We start from the raw sequence: 24018 nt of genomic DNA on the forward strand, positions 1-24018 counted from the left end.
TATTGCACAGTGCTGCTCCATCCTTTTACTGTACCCTTCCCAGGCACATATACAATTAACGCAGAGTCACCACTCCTGCACCATGCAGCACTACACATTTACCTGATGGATGCCAAGGGTGAGCTAAGCACACAGCAACTGAACGGCCTCACTCCAGTGACTCCATGGTAAAAAGGTCATATTCATTACTACTAATCACTACACAGTATGCTGACACCACCGCCCTAATTCCACCACTGTGAGTGTAGTGCTTTCGGTGCCACATCCATCCAATCGGACTGCAATCAGTGAGAGAGGTTTATGTTACAGCTGCAGGGGGCATGTCTCTTACCATGCAGAGTAATTTTCTATCACAATAATGTTGGTTTATAAAGATGGATTAAATACATATGGTGATTGAGCTGTTTTGATACCATATGCTTGAAAAAAGGAATGGTGAGGGGAAAAAGACATACATATGAAATTTCTGTTCCTATTTGAACATTTTGTATTGTAAAATGTACTAATTAATTTTATTTTGTATTGGAAAATGTATTCTACTTATACGATAAGAACAGAACTAACAGTTTCTATAAAAACAGAAAGACATTTCCATGAGGGGATTACAATATGTTCTTGCCATCTGTAATCATTTGAAAATGTGTTATATATGATTGCTTCTTAGTAAGTAACAAGCATGTATTATTTCACCACACTATTTAAAAGCACTATTCTTCTAGACGTGTTTAAATGCAGTCTGGCTAGTGTTTTACAATGTAATACTGTTATGTGCTTTACTGCCTGAATTGTTTACTTGGGATGTGAGCCTATACCTTTGTCAATTGCAGGAATGAATGAATGAGCTGATATTTATAAAATGCCTGGCTACTCGGCATAGTGTCCCTATGCTGATCGGTAGCTTTCCACTTTCCCCCAAACCCAATAGGGTTCCAATTACTCTTATTTAAGAGGGGATTCAGTTGCACATTCTCAAATGCTAGACAGAGAACGACTTCTCTTTCATTCCTGCTAGAAAATGTTCTCTAGCCTGGGAATGACTGGTACCTGGCTTTTGATCCACTGTTTCCTTAAATAGTGGTTTTAGCGCCAGGATACTAACTTTGGTCACAGTGTGCTCTATAAAAAAACCCTTACATTTACATTTAAATGGTGCAGAATTAGCTTTTGTTGGCTTTAGGACTTTGTGCACGTTACCACTGTTAACCAGTGCTAAAGTGTGTTTGCAGTTTCACAAAAGCATGGTACGATTGACTTACTCCTGATTGGCACATTTAATTTGTAAGTAAGTCCCTAGTAAAGTGGTACTATTTGTATCCAGGGCCCAGTAGTTAAATGCTACTAGTGGGCCTGCAACACTCATTCATTTTCATTCAATTCTTTATTCGGTTAGTGAAACAAAATAACCATGAAAGTTCAGATAAAATCACAATTAACAAGTTCATCCAAAGCACCAAAGTCAGTTCATCATAATTCAGGCTACAATCGATGATTTAAAAACATTTTTTAAGAATGAAGAAATAAATACAATAGTTAAAATATTATCAAGTTTCTGTACAGCTAAAAAGGCAGGGCAACAGCGATTTATTTCCATTGTCTTCAGTAAAGGAACAACCCACCTTCGCCTAAGTTTTGTATAAAATTTGCAAAAGAAAAGAATGTGCATATCTGTTTGTTCTGACACATCATTACAAGGGCACTTAATCAAAAATTCGACCAGTTATTCATAACGGGGAAACTAAGTGACCTAAACAATAAATTAAATCTAAAACGAGTTAATAAAAACTTCTCGTAGTCACTCAATTGTAACTTAACATATGGCTGCATTTTCCTAGAGATCACAATTTGCTCATGGGCGACCACCGTTATTTTTTTCATTTCTATTGACGTTCTGCGCTCATACAGATAGGTCATACACTTTTCCTTCAAACCTTTCCTAGAAATGTTGCACAAAGAGGATGGTTCATTAAAATAATGTGCAATGCCAAAATCCGTGAAGAACCTCTTCACGTAGGACAACCATCCAATTTTGCCACTCTTTTCTAGGCCTACCACGTTATTCATAATCAAGCGGTTTAACCCACATTCATTAGTCGTCCAAACTCTATGCCATAGCAGTACCGGGGCTATCTTTATAGTGTCTTCCAAATATGGTTCCCCAAGTTCTGCATGGCAGACGTATGTGGAAACACCTTTTGGAACGGCTAGAAGATATTTCATGAAAAGTTTTTCCACTACCTGTAAAGATGATACATTTGCGTGTCCCCACAATCCTGCGCCATAAGTCGCAATTGCTACACAAGTAGCTATATACACTGTTAACATTTCCCCGATAGGTTTCCTGCCAATTTTTTGACTAAAATATTTTAAGGCCATTATGGATTTGCAGTATAATAACTTTCTTGTCTTAATTGTGGTGTTCCATAGACCAGTGTGATCGAACAAAACTCCTAAATAAGAAAAAGTTAAAGTAAAATCAACTGGAGAAGATCCAATAAAAACTGCCTTTCTCTTTTTGTGTGCACCCAAGCCACAGGTCATGGTGAAAGTCTTTGAACAATTTATCATTAGGTCTAAACCTGACATAAAGTCTGCAAAGGAGGTAACTAAGCTTTGCATGGCCAGTGGAGTTCTGGCCATCAAGACTGCGTCGTCGGCATACAACAATGCTCGGACTGATCTTTCCCCCACCATTGGCATATCCCTGCACTCCTTCACTAGTGTATTCTCCACATCGTTGATATAAAGTTTGAAAAGGAATGGGGCCAGGAAGCAGCCTTGTCGTATACCCCTAGCAATGCCAAAGGATTCTGTACATTCACCATTTTTTCCAAATCTAACTCTAGCGGATGGACCTAAATAAAGGTCCCGTAGGAAATTAATAATTGATATATCTACTCCCAGTTTATCCATAATCAGCCAGAGTTTACTGTGTGAAATACAGTCGAATGCCGAAGTTAAATCTATAAAAGTTAAGAACATTCGACCCTCCTTGGCTGTTGTGTATTTTTCTATTAAAATATGCAATTTTAAACACTGGTCAATTGTACTAAGCCCTTTCCTGAAACCATATTGTAAATCGCTGATTATCATATTTTCATCAGCACAGGTTTGAAGCCCACTTAAAATCACCGCCCAAAAACTTTGATGGTGGAGTCCAGGAGTGATATCGGGCGATAGCATTGACAGCTAGCTCTGTCCCCTTTTTTAAATATAGGAACTATCAACGATTCGCACCAGAAAGATAGAAGGCCATTTCAGAGCGTAGCATTAAAAAGTCGGGTCAAGACCGGGGCCCAGAGATCTATGTTATCTTTATATAATTTCCACCGGGACCCCATCAGGGCCAGGTGCCTTGCCCCCCAGGCTTGCATTAATGCTAGCATTCACTTCTACTACGGAAATATCGAATACCAAATTGTTCTTTAAATGGCAAGAATCTCCAATTTTGTTTTCCTGTATTAGACAATCTCCCACTTGTCTTTCATTAGAATCTATTTCAGCTATTGCTACTTCTATTGTGGCTGAAGCGTTATAATTCAAAAAAGGGGCGTTAACAGCTTTCCAAAATGCTGCTGTATCTCGGCTTAATGATGCTTCGCACAAAGTATCCCATGATTCTTTTTTTAAGATATCTTTTCCCTTTTTTAGGGTCTGTTTGTAGACATTTCTGCACTCCTTAATTAGGATACTATCTTTGACAGTGGCATTTAAGGCATGTTTTAGGTTTGAATACGCCTTGGTACAGGCCGTATCAAACCAACTCTTTTGAATCTTCTTGACACCTTTTGTTACAACCCATAGTAGCTTCTTAATTTGTGAGATAATTAATTAGAAATTTTTTATTATATCGGTATCTTCAGTATTCGCATCCGTGCAGGCATAAAACTGGGGCATGGTGCTCCTTACTAGTTTTTGAAGAAAATCTTCTGGGACTATTTTTGTCCACTTAAAGAGTAACCATTTTTCCTCGCCAAAGAGATGTTATTTATTCGTGTTTTAGGCATATCTCTTCCACGTAATGCCCTAGGTCTACCTTGAAGAACTAAACTAAGGGGAAAGTGATCACTTAATGAATTATCAGAGGGTGCTAAATGTCTGGATCCTACCCCCATGTCTCGCAGTCATGATTATAAAATAAATCATTGAAGTAGCCCCTCTACCACTAAAGGTGGGGAGAAATGGACATTCAGGGCTGGCCAGTCTATTCGCAAAACCCATTTCACATCTGAAGATGACCTCATTTAGATAGTCCCCAGTCTTGGTGTGCTCAAAATGGCTCAGACTAGTGTCTTTGTCAAGCTTAACACTGCATGTTCCTCTCTCTCTCCTCTTACACACAAGGAACAATTAAAGTCTCCTGCCCATATAACACAGACCTCTTCCACCATAGATTTTATTTTTCCCCCTAAAAAATTAAAAGTATTATCCACGTCCTCACACGGGACGTTATTATGAAAATTCACCAAAACCAAAGAAAACACGTTATCAATAACAATCCTGAGAATATGATAATACATATTGTTAACAACAATTTCTACTTTAGTGCATAATAACATATTGGACACGTAGGTGCACAAACCCCCCTTAGCTCTGCCATGGACTGAGCTAATAGCTGGTCAGAAATACGTTTTAAAACCATTGACATGATCAGGGGCCGTAGTCCAGGTTTCTTGAAGGCTAACAACATCCTAATTATTCTCAAGGTTTACACAATTTTCATTTCCCAATTTTGATCGTAAACCTGCGATGTTCCAGCTCACAAATGACCAGGTTTCCTTATTCATTTGACTAACCAGTGTATCCAGGGTACACTTAGGCTCCAAATTGACCCCTAACAATGGCTTTTCAGCTGGAATACTATCATTCCAGAGAACCTGCTCTTTTCTCATAAAATCCTCAGGGCCTGCCCCATCCTTTGCCTTGACCACATTTATGCCCATATTATAATGAACAGTCCTTGAATCACAAGATGTCATAGGTATTATCGGGTTGGTAGGAAAAGTGTCTATGACAAGTGAATCGATGTCCTCCTTTCCCTGCAGTGTTTCATACCGATTAAATGTTGGAATATTGTAACTGCCCCCATTTCTGTCCCTAGGGTCCTCTTGGCGCCATAAGTTTAATGTAGCCAGGTTAGAAAACATCGATGGGTAGAAATTAGTCTGATCCAAACTTAGAATCCGGCCATTCATTCTATAATTATTCCAGCCACAGATGTATCTAACAGCACGTCTGTCTCTAAAATTAACTATTATACAGTCCCCAGAAAGATCTTTTTGTTTATGTCCAACCCAGCCCACTCTACGAACATGTAAAATTTCTGCTTGTATGTGCCCTGGGAGGGGTCTGTTTGTATTCAACCAAAAGACTACCTTATTCTTAAGTTCTAAATAAGATTCCACTCTTTCATTTTTCAATTCTGGGACCCCCGTCAACACCACGGTATAGGGCATTTACTGTGGTGGCAGATCAATGCGTGGATATCTGACTTTCTCTATATCAATAATGTTCTTTCCTTGATCTCTGTCAGTGATGTCCATAATCCGCCATCCCCTGATGTATCCTTTATAGTCTCCCTCTCAGACACCTTTCTTTCAGGGTTTTTAAAAGCCTGTACTCTATTCTCTAAAGGCAGAGAACGCTGATCAGGATGATTATTGCACTTCGTCACAGGAATAACTGGCTTATGGGGTGGTTTTAAAGCGATACTAACTGTATTTGGGACTACACCATGGCTGGGTGTATCCACAGTTTTAACATTAATCTCAAGGTTTTTTAATAGATTCGAGTTGGTTAGGGCCGATTTTTCCAGATTCCCTATTTTATCTGATAGAACTTTTATTCTTTCCAACAGGGGCAAAATTAAAGATTTAATTAGCTGCTCCAAATGAATCATAAAGTCCACAGAATTTGGGGGCCAATGTTTCCTGGTCAACCTTAGAACTCTCTTCACTGCGGTGTACCTCAGCAGTGGTTGGCTGATCCACGCATTTATCTCCTTTTTGTCCTGATAGAATCGGTGTCATTTTCCGCTGTAAATGATTACTTTTACCTTTCCCTCTATGTTTATTTGTAGACTTTTCTTTCCTGCTATAAGTTTGTTTACATCTAGCTTTTTGCCCTCTAGTTCTTCGAGGGGGGCTCTCATTGTTTGATCTGACTGTTAAGTCAGAGTCAATCATACAAGACAGATCCGACCCCTCCAAGTCAGTTAAGTCATTATTTACGAGGGGGGGCTCCTCCCCTTTGTTTGAAGTCTGCATATCTGGTGTTAGTGAGAGTCTGGTAGCTGGGGGGGAAGGTTCAAAAGATGGATTTGGTATTAGTGGTATAATGTGATTGCTCTCTGTCCCAGGAAACTCCGCTTAAGAGTCCATAAGCATGTAATCAAATGAATTTGCCATAGTTATCGATGTGTTTGCTGGTAGTAAAGGTAAACACATACCTGGGGGAAGCGAAAGACGTCTCTCAGTGCTCTCAATTGCAGTTACAACAACCCCTATGGTTTTCTGTAACATCCTGTCTATTGCAGTCAAGCTTGGGAGGGGGGTGGTTGTGCCTATGTTCTGTCTACTGGTAGAACAAGTGTGCACAGGAGTATTTTTTGCCCATGTTTCGGATGACAATTATAATCACAGGGTATAAATAATTTGAAATACCTTGATTTCACAATGGGTATAGAAACAATTAAGCAGTGTGCAAGCCAAAGGAGGTGGCCCAGCCCAGCCTCCTACGGCCCCGGACGGCCACAGACGGTCCCGCCCTTGTCCCGGGCTTTGCCCGGCGACGCCCCGCGCGCGTCCCGCGATGTGGGAGATGTGACGAGTTTTTAAGTGCCTCCTGGCGCGTTATGGGCGTGGGCGTGGGAGAGGCTCCTGGGTAGTGTAGTTCTGGTTTCCCCCTCTCGGTGGCCGTGCCAGATCTCAAATGGCGACGGCAGCGGGGGGAAATGCCAACAGGAGCAGCCAGAAGAAAACCCCTCTATAAGGCTGGTGAAAGAAAGAACGTCCAGTTAAGTGTCCAGGTAAACGTTCTGGCAAAGCAACCCTCATTATGCCATCCACTTAAGTGGCCTTTAAATACTGTCTCAGGCCTGCCACTGCAGCCAGTAGTGCAGTTTTAAAATGCTGCTTTGACCTTTCAAAATAATCCCTTTGCCAGGCCTAAAACCTCCTTTTTAATACATATGTCACCCCAAAGTTAGCCCCTAAAGGCTCATAGGGCATGGGGCAATGCATTTAAAAAGTAGGACAGGGGAGCATTTGTTTTATTTGTCCTGGTAGTGAAAAAAGTCATATATTAATTTTCCACCATTGCACAGCTTTTCTCTCCCATAGAATAACATTGGGATACCTTATTACACTTAATAAGTGGTAACTTAAGTTTGAGAGCAGATATGAGAATGATGTTTAAAACCCTAAGTATGGCAAATATGGATTTTAAGTTGCAATTCTGAAAATGCCACTTTTAGAAAGTATTTTTTTGTCCACGACACTCGGTGTCTGCTACCTGCGTCCTGGGTCACATGACTAGGTGTAGTTGGTAGTTGGCGTTTGTGTATTCCTCCCAGAGAGTAAAACAAAGGGAGACTAGGTATTGACAGGATGGATCATCCTGCCAAAATGATTGAGGGTGCAGCTATTCCCTGCCTCTGTTACTCTGACAGTATTCTCTTGTGACCCCAGACCACTAAGAGCCTGAGCAGGGGAAAAAAGCAAGTTTTTAGAACCAGATATGGGGGTGGTATATGTATTTACCACACTTCTAAAGCTGGCACCAACATCCTAAACCCCTGGAACCACTCATCAGATCACACTGGGACACTGGAAGACTCAGAAGAAGGACTGCTTTGCTGCCCTATTGCAAGGAGGACTGCCCTGCTGCCTGAGGTAGGAAGACTGGACCTGCTTCTTGAACACAGAAATACCAAAATGACTTCAAGGGCTAGCTAACTATCCTCCTGTTCAGAGCTACAGGGACATAACAAGTTTCAGAGAGCTGGCCTGCATCTGCCCAGCTGACCCGCCCCAACTGGACCCACCTGTGCTCTGCTGCTGACCTCTGCTGGAGTGAGTCCTAATCCCCAAGAGGTGCTCCCAGGTCCTTAGATGTTATCGGTCTGTACTCCTCCTTGTCCAATGTGGGTTTCCTCAGAACCAAGGTAACCTGACTTATCTAGACACAGGACCTCACATCACAGCAGCTTGCAGCTCCAGATTGGTGGCCTCGTCAGAATCAAGGAGTGTGATTCATCTGAATTCAGGACCTCACAATACAGCCCTCTCAGCTCCTGATCAGCGGCCTCATAGGGCCTCACGCAGTCCGATACAACTCAACACAGCACCTCCCACCTCCTGATCGGGGCTCCTCTCTGAACCAATACAACTTGAAGCAGCGTGAAGCAGGACTTCACATCTCAGTCCAAGTATAACCAGGTACATTATCCAGTGGGCTGAACGTGGTCCTGTACCCGGCTTGCGCTTTATCGTGGTGTGCTTCAAATAGTGAGTTAGTCCTGGTCTAGCATGACCAGATAGCTATATTTGTCTTTTCGCAATTGTAGGAGCTGCTTTTTCCTAAGACTCTGAAATTGCATGTTTTTGTCTTTCTGGTAACATTTTAGTTATTACAATTTTATTTCCTAGAGTGGTGTAGGAATTCTCTTTTGTTGTGCTTTCACTTTATTACTGTTTGAGTACTGCAAAATTACTTTACGTATTGGCTCCAAATTAAGCCTTAATGCCTATGTGCCAAGCTATCAGCCTGTTAAACACAGATTAATTTAGTGGCTTTTGGTGCTTCACCCTGACACAGTGTTGAAAAGGCCTACAGATAGGTATTTTTTTTTGCATGGAATCTCACAGTTTACTCTAGTAGCAATGGTTTACATTTTTGTCACCCACTGTGATAAACCATGGATATGAGAGGTTTGCTCTGTGAGAATCCTTGTTAGGCCTTTTTAAGAGATAAAGGATTTTGCTTAGCCAACTTTAATTTCTAATGTTATGACTGTGTGTCTGATTGATGCCTTGTGGAAACACTTATTATCCACATTGTGCGCCCTAGTTAGTTATGGTTGCAAGCTATAAATGTCTGTTGCACTGGAAATGCTATGCCCAATGCAGTAAGTCTGGTCTACTTATTTATTTTAGATTGTGACAAAAGTAGCTAGTCTAGTTTATTAATTGTGAAAAGTACATGTAGAAGTCAATAAGCCTTTAGAAGTTAAAGGTTCTCACATTAAATTACAGGTCATCGGCAGGAATTTTGTTACGTGCAATCTCACGGATTATCATAGTAGACCAGGGCTTTGCCCCTCTGGGTTTTTACTGTGATATTATTAGGCCTTGTTGAGAGTGATTGTGTACTGTTTTGCAAGCTGTATTTTTCTCCATTTTATAACTATATGCATGATGGTTGCCAATTATGTGTACTTGAATAGGCAGGTGTTGGATAAAGTGTAAAGCTGTTCTAAAAGTGTATAGGCTTTAGTGATTCATAGGCAAAAATCATGCAAGATTTTATAGGTTTCATATTTTTATTTTTAGATACTATAACAAAGCCAGTAGACATTCCCTACGTATTGAGAAAAGGATGTGTTAAAGACAATAGGCGTTTAAGGATGGATCATTATTATACTGCGCCAATGCTTGTTGACTGGCATTTTGTTACATAGAATTTCACAGATTACTGTTGTATGCAAGGTTTACATGTTAGTGATCCACCCGAATAAACTGTCAGAATAGAAGATATGCACTACAATAATCCCTGTTAGGTCCTCTTAAGAGAGATAGATTTTGCATTGCCAACTGTAATTTTCAATGCATTTGTACCTTTATGACTGCAAGCCGGATGACTGCCTTGTGGAAAGTTTACTCTCAGTACAATGAGCTGATGCTGGTTGCTGACAAGCAAATGATGAATGCAATATGCCTGATTGTTTATCATACGTAGTTACAAAAAAGGCAGTAGCTGACATACTGATTCTGAAAAGCATCTGCTAATGTCAATAGAAATTTACAGGGGGATTGTTATTAATTTGAATTCTAGCCCACAGAAAGGTTTTTTTTGTTATATGGAATGTTCTAGATTACCTTAGCAGGCAACGGTGTTGGTGTTTGTTATGACAAACCATGAGTATAGATGATTTGCACAGTTATGAGAGATGATGTTTTGCTTTGCCAACTGTCATTTTGTATCCATCCACTTTTTTTGACCGTGCGCATGTTGGTCGCCTTGTGGGAAAGCTTATGCTCAGTAAAATAGGCCTGAATTAGGTATGGTAACCAAAACAGCTCTGAGCGTGATTGGTGTGCAGGGAAATGTTATGCCCGATATGATGAGTTATTACAAAGGCAGTAGGCCTGCCTTATTGTCAAAACCATATGGTAAAGCCACTAGGGCTCTAACAGTTGATGGCTATCACATTATGTTTTAGCTAATAGAAAAGTATATGGTTGCATGCAAACCCACGGCTTAGCATAGCATGGAAGAGTTTTAGTGTTGGTCACTCACTATGGTAAACCACGAAGGTACAATTTCACTTTAATGATTCTTGTAGGCTCTACTGAGAGAGGTTGTATATTGTTCTGGCAACTGTAATTTTGTACATAGTTTTAATTTTATAAATGTATGCCTGATGATTGTCAATTCATGCTCACTTCAGTGGGCATTGGTTATATATAGTGTCAAGCCTCTGGTAAAGGCTTGCTGCCTTATCGGTTCATTGAGAAAAGTAAAGTCAGATTCCTTAGGTGTGATCTGTTTATTATGCAAGGTTATGAGAATACGAGTGAAAATTACGTACTTTTTGTGAAAACCATGTGTTTAAGACAATAGGCTTTTATAGGTTGATTGCTATTACACTGTTTTAATACCCGTAGGCTAGTATTTATTTACATGGAATTGGGAAGAGTATTGTATTATGTATAGGTTTTTTTGTTGGTGACCGTTCTGAACTAACCATGCATGTATTAAACTTGCACTGTGGTAATCCTTATTGTAATTTAATTACAGTACACCAGATAGTTGCCTTGTGGGAAGGCTTATGAGGCAAGGCAGTAGGTATGAGTTGCTCATTGTGGCAAGCCCATGATAAAGATTATAGGCCTGATTTTTTACAATGAATAATTATGACAAAGGCAGTAGGCCTGACATATTGATTGTGAAAAGCATATGTTAAAGTCTATAGGCACTTAAGGGTTGATTGTTATTACTATGTTTTAAAGCCTTCAGATAGGTATTTTGTAACATGGAACCTCATAGATTACCATGGTAGGAAAGGGTTTTAGTGCTGGTTAACTTGTCTTACAAACCATGGGTATGAGTGATTTGTACTATTAGAATACATGCTGGCCCCACTAAAGAGAGGTTGTAGTTTGCTTTGCCTATAGGAATTGTGTATACTATGTAATTTATGACTGCAAACCAAACAGTTGATTTGTGAGATAGCCTACAATCAGTGTAAGAGGCGTCAGACGGTCATTGTAATAGGTCAATGACAACAGTTACTGACATGATTGTGAAAAAAATGCTTATTTTAAGAGTTATCTTAAATGCATTAGGGCTGTTATATTGATTGTGAAAAGGATATGGTAAAATCGATGGGTATTAAAGGGTGGATTGTTATTGCTCTGTATTAAAGCCTATAAATAGGTATTTTTTTTACATGTAATGCCTTAATTACCTTTGTGAGAAATTATTTTGTTGTTGGTTACTGCCCCTGGGTAGATAAGAGTTGCTCAGTAATCATTCTTGCTAGAATCTCTTCTTAACTTTATGCTATGATCTTCTAATTAAAAAAATATTAAATAATACCTCAATATCTATAATTCATGTCAATTTAATGTAATACATAGAGAGCATGTGTGTCACATCTGTTCTGCCATTGGTCTGTCTGAGTGTCATTTACAGTCTGCTCCCATCCATGACAACATGGTGTGATGGTTCAATCCACATCATTCATTGGCTTTCTTAAATCTTTCCCTTTGAATGACGCCATTTTCTGATCACGTTAAATGCACTGGAAAATCAGTGTACCCTCAGTATCAGGGCTAGTTGGCCCTTTATCATTACCTTTTAGTTTAATTGTTTCTTCTCTTTATATTTTACTATTTGTTAAGAGGATACTACAGAAATCCAAGTTGTGCCAATGGATGGCTTGCTTGCTGTCCATTTCATCTACAGAGCACCACATGGCCACTTCCTTGAAACTGTGGGCCTTATTCATAAATGCCTGCATCATTTTTACGCCACTTTTGCATCATATTTTGTAACCCTGCAGCAGCGTAAATAATGCGCCACATTGCGCCATATTTACAAAATTACGCATCTAAGCAAATGCATCTCTTTGTTGACCACTGCTCTACATTATAGCTGCATCAGGTATATATGGAAGGCGGGCATTCCCCCGCAATAAAGTGTCATAGAAGTGGCTCAGTGAAATCTATGAGATTTCACTGCAACACTTCTAGGACGCTACTGCATCAATATCTTACGCCTGCCTCACAGCAGCATAGTGTCACTAGGAAGGCGCAGTGAAAACTGTTAAATTGCTGTTTCCATGCACCACTACAACAGCTTTCATAAATAAGGCCCTAAGAGTACATTTGGAATTTTACTGTCCTTGATGTATCATTGTTTTACCATTTCAAGATTGCAAACATTTTGGTTCCATATGGACGGCTGACTGCATTACTGGCTCACAACAGCGGCAGCTCCTTCGCTAATGCGGAGGAGCGTTGCCCCAGAGGAAAAATATGATGATAATAACACCTTGTTATTATCATTTTATTTTTCAGTTCTGGCTATGTCGTGTTTTTTTGAGGTGCCGGCGGGGTTGGGATGCCAAACGAGCAGGGGTGGGAGTGCTGGCCTTCTTCTAAGTGCGCATGAAGGTTTGGACCGGCCTAACCGACATGCGCACATAGCATGTCCTCCACCTGGCACAAGCGGGTGGAGAACATACACAGGCTCCCACTACCTGTCTGAGCACCAAACCAGGCCTCTCATACCAATGATGGCTCTACTGTAATGCTGATGACAGCAGTGTAATGATTGGCTTAGGGGAGTCTGGGAGCCTGTGTGCCTCCTCTGCCGACCCAAGAGGACGGTGGAGAGGTGGCGGCTGGCAGGTAAGTGACATTTTCTTTTCTTTTTGATTTCCCCCTCCCGTTATCACCTTTAGCAGTCTCTACTGTCTCCCCAGTGTTTTAGTGGACACAAAATGAGCTTGCTTTGCAGAGCTTCTTTTAGGAAACATGTATTATTGTATGATAAAATAGTATTGTGATTGCTTAGCAAATCATGAACAAATTAGAGAACAAGCATTTACAATGCAATAGGTCTCGCATTTGCAAGATGTTGAGCTATTGGCATTGTAAATGACAGTGCCTTTTATTTATGTGTTTGGAAAACCTGCAAGTGCTGCGTAAACCTGTACTTTGTACTTATAGTGGTTACTTATGAGAACAAAGGCTGGCAGTGACTGCATCTCTTTTACTGCCTGCCTTGCTTCTTGTAAGCAAGGACTATAATTCCAATTGGGTGTTTACACACCGCTTGCAGGTTTTGTAAACACATAAATAATAGGCATTGTCATTCACAATGCCAATGATGCAAACTCTCGCAAATGCGAGATCTATTATATTGCAAATGCTTGTTTTTCTTTGCAAGGTGCTTTTCATAGTCATGTTGACTGTTACCAGCTCCATTAGGTAATTTACCATAATAGCTCATGTGGCACTTCATACACCCCCCTTCGCTTTTAATACCCTAAATATTAAATGGGACTACGACCCAATTAAATGGTATTCATTCAATGACTATTTGCTTTTGAAAGTGGGTGCACTTACAAAAAAAAAGAAAAAACCTTCCCACAGAAGTAAAATTTAACATTTTGTGCCATGATGTAATTTACCACATTTTTAAACGTGTCACCACTTTTATGTCACAATATGACGTAGTTTCGATGTCATGACAAGGAGATTTCATTGTTAACTGATTTCCTGTCTCTGGGCTTCCTACAGATCTGGCCTCTATTAAATAATTTAAAGGTCACCTCCGTCTTCCCCTGGGGCCCTTGATCATTCTCTGGCACCAGCATCCTTCTCTGGTACCTCCATCCTTTCCTGACACCCCACTCCAAAAAGGCACTTCTTTTCTGCCTCTCAAGAGTAGCAAAGGAACAGCTAGTGATCTCTCTAGTCAGCCTCTCTCCCAATAACCACTAAATGATCATCTCTTTCCGAAACCTCTTTAAAATATATGAATTTACACTTTAGTGTCATGTCACTCGTTTTTGAATCAGTCCCGATATTAACTGTGAATTCAACAATAAGCTCGTCCTTCGCTCCGGAAATGGCTTGGAGATGGTCACAGTCACATTCTCAGGGGTGTGCCTGGGAATCTGTGACTGCTATACTGTGTTCAAGAGAGCATCCAGGATAATGAAATACCGCCCACTTGGAACTGCATGGTTAACATTCAGTGAGTGAGTGTGCGAGTGAAGCGTGTGATCTCAATAGTTTGTAGGAAGTTCCACGGCATTTTTACTATCATGTTTCCTACGTTTCCATTGTTTTCGTTCCTTCCAAACTAATGTCCCTGCTGCTTTTTTTCTTGCATTTTTATTTCCCGCTTTGCATTTTACCTCCCTTCTTTTGCATTATCACTCTTGCTCACTCATTCTCGTTTTTATTTTCTTTGAGCTTTCCATCATTCCTCTTTCTCCCTGTAGCCATGTTTGGTTCCTTTGCGCGCCTTGGTCCCCTCTTCACAACTGTCTGTTATCTATTTTGTGTTATGTATTGCTTCTGTCTTGTGACCTCAGTCTCGCAGCTCAATGTTAAGAAGGACATTAAAAATCCAAGTGAATCTGTTCAGTTAACACCCCCGCTGGAAAGTGTCACGGGACCATTCAGTGGTAGATGGCCACCAACGTTTTGAAAGATGAATAGGTAGACTACGTAGTTGCTAATCGTGTGGGGTGCAACCCCCCACTGGGATGCAGATTATGAAAAAGGGGAATCAAGAGGGTTATATACTGGGGCATCCTGTGCCCACTATATCAGTACAACATAATCCCCAAAGTTGCAAATAATTTATTTAACTTAAGTACGGCAGGTCAAATCTTACTCCTAGACAAGAGGGGAAGCATCCTTTACAACGAAACTTTTACCACGCAGTACCTTTACAACGCAGGTATTACAACGCAAGTCGTATACTTGCGCTTGCGGGTGCTGTAGGATAGGGAATAGTTTAATTTACTATCCAAAACCGTCCCTACTATCCACGGGGACTGGAGTTGGAATAGTAAATTAAACTATACCACTATCCAGCGCCCCCCAACGCAAGTCGTTGTAACGACTTGCTTTGTAATACCTGCGTTGTAAAGCCATGCGTGGAAAAAGCATGTGTTGTAACGACATACATCCAGACAAGAGCTACTCAATAACGTGCAAAGTTAGATCTAGTCTGCGGCAACTACTGAAACAAGTGCAAAACATGGCATCAAAGCTGGCCTACAGTCTCAGATAAACATGATCAGACTTTTTTGCGCTGGCTCCCCATAAAGTAGAGAATTTAAGATTTTGGTATTTTGATAATGTTATCGTTTCCCCTCTCTTTCTGTTGTCTGGGTCTCTTCTAACCCCCTCCACGCCCTACCTATGTATCTTCCTAGCAGTAGCGCCACAATACAGTTCAACATGCCTTACATATAATTCAATCACAGTAAAACGAATTGCCTATGTTCAAATGGCCGATGTAGTCCTAGGGCTCTGGGGTGGTGGTAAATGAACGTTCTCAAATCGTGTGCTTGAGCTGGTGGCGCGTGGTCTCAGGTGCTGCTGATTGTATGGCGCATAGGGCACTGTAATGTGGTAAGTAAGCTTTCACTCTAACCTTGCGCCCGGGGGTTTATGGGAGTGACTGCTGGCTGTAATCCTTGGGCCTGCTCAGTACATGCTTCCTGGCTCTGACTGGTGGCGAGTGAATGTGTAGTACAGAGGCGCCGGGATACCGGACACGGTAAGTAAAGGTTCACCATGGCCTTGTGCCACGGGCTGGTGCGCGTTGGTGAATGAATGTTCTCTTTTGTCCTGGAGCCCGGGTCCGGGAACGCGGACATGCTTGCGGTGTATCCCTCACCTTCTGACCCGTGTGTCTGCAGCTGAAAGCATAGAGGGGCCGCTATAAGGCGTGCAGTTGCACTTACAGCTGGGAGAGCTTCCAGGATCCTCTGCCAGCTATGGTGCCCCCTCTGGCTGCCACCCAGGTTTCCCTCCATCGCCGCTTACAAGCAGGCACTCATCCCCGGCCATGCACCTTCAAAGGGCCCGGAAGAGGCGGGCCAAGGAAAGCACAGCAAACAGGAAGAGCCCTTCTGGGCCATTCCCGGCCGCGGCCGACTCGCCCACACAAATTGTATTTATATGAAAAACCAAAAGAAACCAAAAGCTTGTTTTCAAAAGATTTGGTAACGTGTCTTTGCTTTTACTAATTTTCTTTCAATGGGGGCATTAAGTGCTGGTGCTGGAGTCGGATACCAGTCGCCCCAATTTCCTGTCTGCTGTTTATTTGTGCCACAAGAAATGGTCATCAGGGGCCAAATAGCAAGCATTCATAGCTGCCTAGTTTTTAGATTACATATGAAAACATTCACAACGTTTAAGTGTGCTTATGAGTTACATTCCATGGCTTTTGTGTAACATTTAAAGTGAAACTTAACTGTGATTAAAAACTAACAGCAAAGACGCGAGACACCGTCGGCCGCGCGCGTACATATCTCCTGTCCTGCGTGCGCTACACAGGGAGTTGCCTCTCATGCGAGATAAGAGATGGGCACGCGCAAGAGACAGACTGGAAATGAGCCCTACGCACGTGAACATCTCCTGTTCACAGGTGTGTCCACATTTCCAGTCCGTCTCTTGCGCGTGCCCATCACTTGTCTCGCATGAGAAGCAACTCCTTAGCATTAGTTCTCGCTGGCGACAGCGCTTTGCGCTGCGTCGCCAGGCGAGACCTAAAAAGACACTTGGTGATTACTAACATGTGACAGAAAATCTGGTAGGTGCCTTGTCGGAGGGATGGTAAACTAGCACTCTGAAAGCCTGGAGATACATCTGGAGGGTGGCGTTATTGCTCGCTCTGTAAGGACTGTGACAAGAGAGCGTAGCGATATAACTTTTTTGGACAACATTAGTAATCAATAACTTCGAAACTGTTTGTCTGTTGTTTTCTCATTTGCCAGCTCATACTAAAGCATTCATAGGCTTCTGTATTTCTCACAGTAAGAGGTACATGCAAAGAAACTTTCTTTTAAAGCCTGGAATACCCATACAAAGAATAAAAAGTAAGTATTTTGCTTCTAGAAATACAAATATGCTTTCTTCATAATAATGCAATTATTGATTCTTTAAACGTAAGCCAAAACAGGAAATGTTCTAATTATCTGTAAATAATTGAGACAGGCCAGAGGAAGACATTGCCATTTTTGGTGTGTTCAAATGAACACACTTATCACTGGATTTTTGTGTTTTGTTAAGGTTTGAAATACAAATATTCAAGTTATAGTGTTGGTTTTTTCTTTCTTAAAAAAATATTCTGCTTTCTTTCAGATCAATTTTTTAAAGACCGAAATGGAAAGGAAAAGCAAAATGATAAGAGATCTACAAAATGAGGTAAGGCGTGCATTTCTTTTTTTTGTACTGAGATTAATTAGTCCATGACAAGTACAGGGTGCTCTTAGAAAGGAAGATACCTTTTTTATTTGTATTTTAATTACAACCTGCAACCAAAACATGCAAAAACATTATCTTTTACAAAGTAGGGAACAACATTGGCTATGTAGTATAACTGTTTCTTCATAAGTATCCGGCTATTCTTAATGCCAATAATATGGAAAGGAGTGATCAAACTGCAATAGGGTACGTACCCTATGGTTGCACTAGGGATCGCAAAAATATCCCATTTAAGGTCAGAGGACATAGACTGGTGAGGGTGGATATAACCTGAAATGTGCGGACAATCCTGCTGCTCATTTCGCGGTACATGTAGGAGAACTATGCAATTACCAATGTCTCTCGCTGCGAATCCAATACTGCATTTTGGTCAGTCAATGTGCAATTCGTGACTCATAGGGCATATAATCTTATCCTAGTTACCACCTTTTGATTTTGTTTGCTCCGATACTTCTTACATATCTGCTCCCGAGGACCACCGACCTGAGCATGTGGCTACTCTAACAAAGTCCCATGATTACTTGTCCTGATGAGAGGCCTCTACAATCAAAACTATATCAATTGCCATCAACGAAATGGCACGCACAAACTAATAGATTGGCTGTATCCATGGAAATTCAAGTGTATATGGAACATTATGATAAAGGACTGAGGTTGTGTGCTTTAGATGAACACATATTAAGCTTTAACCTTTTTTTTCACCACTTTCTCCCTTACATGTTTTCAGAAGGATACAAAAGACGAGTCTCTTGTTTTTTTTTCCTAACGTACATTTAAACTTGAAAAACTGAACAGAAATGTGTGACTATAATGCGTTATCTCTGTTATTTTAAAATACATGCTTTTCTCTCTCAATGTCTAGACAAAATACTTGTTCCTATACATTGAATATAGGTCGTTATTCTCCTGGCAAATGCAATTTATGTTTAATGAGTTCCAGGAGAGCCATGTTTTTTTAATACAATTTTGCACTGTTGAATGGATTGCTCTTGTTTGCTGAAATACAATCCTGGTGGCAGGCTAGAGGGTTGCTTAGAATTGACATCCTGCAGACACAGTCCTTCTAAGTTTTCACATGTATCACATTAAATTTATCAACAGATTTGTGATGGTTGTTGATCTTGCTTCTGGTAAACTGAATATGACTACATCTAACCTGAAGAGGTACATAATATACTTTAGTCTCTGTGTGAGCTAAAGATGTGACTTGACCAGACTTGTTAAGAAGCCCTGATATAGAAGACTGAGATGAGCACTGAATCAGCAAATTGGCACAATGTCTATGTAAATTTGCAACAATAAGGTGATAATTGGTATGCTTGAATTAATCTCAACCACTGGCAACTGCTACAGGGCCACTTCTCAGTCTATGGTTTTTTGCCCCGCATACCACCTCAGTTTGGACACAGCCATATGCAAATCAGTCTTGACCCTGCACCTATTAGTACAGTCCAGCCAGAACTACATGCCAGTTTCCAAGTGAACTTGAACACAAGTAAACCAGGACCTGCTTTGCCTTGATTAGGGCTCATCAGTTGGGTATGGCTTAGTTTCAGTGCAACAGTGAGCAGGGAACCCACATCTGAGCATACCCAGCTAACTTAGGGCAGCACCTGCAACAACAACAAGGTGAATGATGGAATGTTTCAATTATTTACAACTACTGGCAATTGCTCAGGGTTGCATGCCGGTCCATTGCTTTTAGCAAAATAACGATGGACTAGGATGTGGTCCTGAGTGATTACCAGTGACTAAGAATAATTCAAGCATTCCAGCCATTATTTTTGGTGTACTTTAGTTTGTCACCCTAAGTGTGAGGGGCATATCCAGAAGTTGGGTACTATGCACACTACATCACTAGACTAAGCCATACACAGCTCATGAGCCTATAACTAGGGTGAAACGGTTCATGAGATCCTTGTATTCTAGTTTAGGGAAGACAGGCCTAGCAGTTCAAGCTGAACTGTTCCTATTGGGGCAGGATCAACACTGATTTACATATGGCTGGGTCCAAACTGAGATGGAATGGTGTTCAAAATAGCAATGACTGGGATGTGATTCTGAGTGATATCCAGTGTCTGAGATTAATTGCAGAGCATTCTAAGTATGAGGAAGCAGGACAAGGTTACTGCGTTAAGCTGTTAAGTCATTGTGAGCTCGTCATCTAGGATGATACTGAGGTTTCAGGTGTGGTTTGTGGGAGTGCCTGGATCCCAGTTTGGCTGACCACCAGGAGGAGCCCCATGGGGACCACTTGTTTCCAAAGATCAGGATCTCTGTTTTGTGCCCGTTGAGCTTTAGGCAGTTCTTATCCAGTTGGCGACATTGGTCATGCAGGAGGTGAAATTAGTCATGGTGGTGTTCTTCTCATCTGTGAGAGATAGGATGAACGGTGTGTCGTCGTTGTAGGAGACAATGCTGATGTCATGAGCTCTTATGATGCAGACGAGGGGTTCCAGGTACACATTGAAAAGGGTTGGGCTAAGGAAGCCCCCACAAGCTTCTTAGGTTCATGAGGTGTACGGGGGGGACCCTGTCTAGTTGAATTCTGTCAGAGAGGAAGGAGGCAATCCATCTCAAGGCAGGTCCTTAATTTTCTCAGTAATGAAGTCTAGAGACGAAGGTGCCATGTGATACAGTGTTGAAGACTGCTGATATATCAAGAAGGAGGAGAGCCTATATCTATGCTGGTCCACATTTTGTCTGTTGCTGTCAAGAGGTTGGTTTCCATGCTGTTTTTTCTGCCCAACCTTGACTGAGTGATGTCCAGAAGGTGATGCTTGAGAGCTACCTTTTGATCTCTTTATCAATGACTTTGAGCAGTAATGGCAGGAGCGAGATTGGTCTGTAGTTGCTGAGTTTATGCTGATCTGCTGAGGGTTTCCTCAGGGGAGCGATGACCTCTGCATATTTCCAGTTAGCTGGGTATATTTCTGATAAGGCTAGAGGTGTTGATTATGGTGTTGAGTTTGGTGCTGATCAGTGTTCCTCCCAAGATGTAGATGTGGTGAGGGCAGGAGTCAGAGGGGGTCCCTGAATGGATGGTCTTCCTAAATTTGGCAGTGTCTTCTGTAATGAGGGGGCTCCCGTTTGTTAGTTGACGGACATTCTTGGTGGCAGTAGGTAGTTGCCTGATGTGGTCTTCTGAGGTCAATTGTGGTATGAAGTTACTGTAGCTCTTGAGTATTTTCTCATGGAAAAAGTTGTAGAGGTTGTTGTAAGGTCCTGTGAAGGGGTGATGGGCTTAGTAGCTGCAAATGGATTGGAGAATTCTCTGATAATGTTAAAAAGTTCTTCGTCGGAGTTGGAGTTGGATTCCAGACTCATTTCAAGGGTTTCATTCTTGGTTTGTCTGATCTGGGTGAGATATCTTCTAAGTAGAGATTTGTAGGTGTGTCTTGAGATGCTGTCTTGGCTGGTTCGCCATCTTTGTTCTAGTTGCACCTGTACTTGTTTTCTGGCTTCAGGTTGCTGGAGTGTCATGCGTTGATGTGGAAGTGTACAATGGAGTGGTCCGTCCATGTGAGCGGGGTGAGGTGGCTGAAAGAGATCTTTTTGTTTGTTTATGAATACGGGGTCAAGGGTGTGTCCTGCATTGTGAGTCAGACCTCGGAGTAGCTGTATGAGTCTAATATTGAGGAGGCTCTTGAGAAGGGTTGTGGAATTGGGGTTCGTTGGGTCATCAAGTTGAAGGTTGAGATCACCGATCAGTGAGAAGTCATTGGATCTGATGGAGATGGGAGTGATGAAGTTAGAGAGGAGGTTGCTGAGGGTGGGGCCTGGTTGTCGGTAAGCAGTGGTGCCTCTGATGGTCGCTGTGTAGCTGACTTGTAGTCAGAAATGCGTATGTTACATAAACGCAATGTTTTTGTCTGTGTAAGTGGTGCAGGTGATGATATCTCTGTGGATAATTGTGACACCCCCTCTGAGTTTTTGGTGCCTGTTTTGGTGAGCAATCTTGTACCCAGGAGGGATGGCCTTGTGATGGTAGAGTGGATGACGGGTTGAGCAACGTTTCAGAGACACAAAGGAAGTCTGGGGAATGCATGTCGACGAGGTCCCAGACCTCTATGGTGTGCTTCCAAAGTGATCTGGTGTTGAGGAGAATACTTGCAATATGGGGTGAGGTGTGAGTGGCGAGTGGAGCATGAGTGATGCTGCATGAGAAGTTGCAATTAGTGCATGAGAAAGGTCCTACTATGGAGTGAGGTGTGATGTGGCGGCAGCAGACATGGTGGCATCCGGTGATGAGGGCTTACAAATCGGAGAATGGATAGTGGTGAAGGTCAGACAGACCACTGTCTGAAGCACTGGGCATGTTCAGAGCACAGACCAGCATGGCCAGGCTTGCTTTAGGTGGACTACAATGCACCAGTGGCCCAACCACTGTCTGTGCCTGCTGGGCAGAAGCACATTTGCCACCATTAAGTAGATTGTGGGAGGGTGAGAAGTGTAGGGGGTTGGAGAAGGCGTGAGGAAGACAAGGGTAAGGAGAGGTTGGGAAGAGGTAGACGAGAAAAGGCAGGATGGCAGAGGTGGAAGAGTATCTGAAATGAGGGGGATAAATGTGGGAGAAAAGAGGAGAAATACTGTTACAGGCACATAAATGAGTCAGAGCACAAAACTGGCACAAAAGACATGGCAAAGCCCAAAAGAGGCACGAAAATGAGACACAAATATGAGACAGAGTACAAAATGGGCGCAATAGCATGATGAAGCATGAGTGAAAGTGAGCGCAGGTGAGAATGGAAAGAAACAAGAACGAGACAATAAGCCCAAGAGTGAGTTAGAGCAAGATAACAGCAGTGGGGGAGGGAGAGAGAAGCAAAGCAACAAGGCGGGACTCTGAGGCAGACGGCTGGGCCTGAAAGGCTCTATAAGTAGTCATAGGACCAGTTTAGATTAGTCGCTTGGCAAAATATTTAAAACCAATTTGTTCAACACTAGTTTGCATCATTGGTCCTTGAATGTCCTTCACTATCCTCTAAGCTGGCCTCTTAGATCTGAAGGAACCAATAATCTGGCATACCCAGTATTGAGGCTTCTGGCTACTCTTACCTGCTTGGTCAGAGCGAAATGTACTATTTCCATGTGTTTTTCTGCTATAAAACCCCTCTCAAAGGAATTGTTTGAGGTCATAAAAGTATACCGTAAAGGCTGGTTGTGTTTCTGATTATTAAATTACGTATAAATCACAGATTCTAACTCCTCACCAATTCTCCATTGCTGCTAGAAAAATAGCAGTCTAAGAAGACAATGTTTTAAGAGAGGCATCCATGTATAAGCTGTAAATGTTCATGAGCCCTATACCCTAATGCTTAAGAGCTGAGAACAATCCTCCCACTCCTGAACACCAGTACTTAAAAGTCAGTTTGAGAGGTCTTAGCAGAACACTTTTAAGATCTCATTGGCAGAACTAGTTCAGCATACCTTCTTCTAAAGTACCTCAGCCTTCTTTTTTAATGGATCAGATACAACAATACTAGAGCCATCTTTCATGTCAAATTTGCAAATGTGGGCCAATGACTAAGGATTGTGGACGCTTTAACTCACCCTTAGGCACAGAATAGAGTGTTCCTATAAAACAAAGTATTTAGACAAAAACCACAATCTTTGTTTAGGTTAACCACAAAAAAGTCACTAAATTGACTTGTTCTTAACCACCTGGTAGCTTGGCTTAACTTAGAGGCACAGGGCCCGATCCACAAAGTTAAACAGACTTGAAGTCTAAGTTTAGACCTGAAGTCTGAGGGGCATATTTATGAGACAAAATCCATTGGGTGGTACAAGATTGATGCAAGTCCAAAATGCAATTAATGGAGCTATGCAAGATCCACCTTCTGGCCGTGAATAGCTTAAAAAATCAGAAGTAACGTAATGCAGCATAAATCACTGCATTGCGTTACTCTGCACTAGAAAGGCATTCGGCGGGCATTGCATGGGTGTTTTCAAGTACCCCCATGGTTTGATGCATTTCCAGATTTACCAAAAGTCATTGACTTATCGTTGCGCCAAAAACATACGCCTTCTCACAGATGGTGTAACAAGGAGAAATATATGTATTACTCCTTGTTACATCCTCTTTCAATCTGTGCTTCATTCTACAGTACACAGAGAAAGAGGAATATGCCTCTCAGGAATGTTTTTTTGCACAAAGGTGCCCCTTTCTTCTCAAATACAATCCTCCTTACAAATCAGGAACCCTTGCATCATGGTGCAAGGGTGCTGCGTTGCTGCTAGGTGGCCCAAACCACGCCAGCGTAGGGACAAAGGTAGG

At 41.7% G+C, this 24018-nt stretch overlaps 1 protein-coding gene across 3 annotated transcripts in view; it reads left to right on the forward strand.

Moving 5' to 3' along the window:
• LUZP2 (leucine zipper protein 2) overlaps window positions 1–24018 on the forward strand; it is a 1331862-nt gene that overhangs the window by 695303 nt on the left and 612541 nt on the right. For all 3 annotated transcript variants that reach the window (XM_078684660.1, XM_078684657.1, XM_078684658.1), the window contains exon 5: window positions 17619–17681. In XM_078684660.1, coding sequence (XP_078540786.1) covers window positions 17619–17681 — 63 coding nt within the window. The remainder of the gene's footprint in view (window positions 1–17618; window positions 17682–24018) is intronic.

This window comes from Lissotriton helveticus, chromosome 3_2 (genome assembly GCF_964261635.1).
Source record: "Lissotriton helveticus chromosome 3_2, aLisHel1.1, whole genome shotgun sequence".
Lineage (NCBI taxonomy): Eukaryota > Metazoa > Chordata > Amphibia > Caudata > Salamandridae > Lissotriton > Lissotriton helveticus.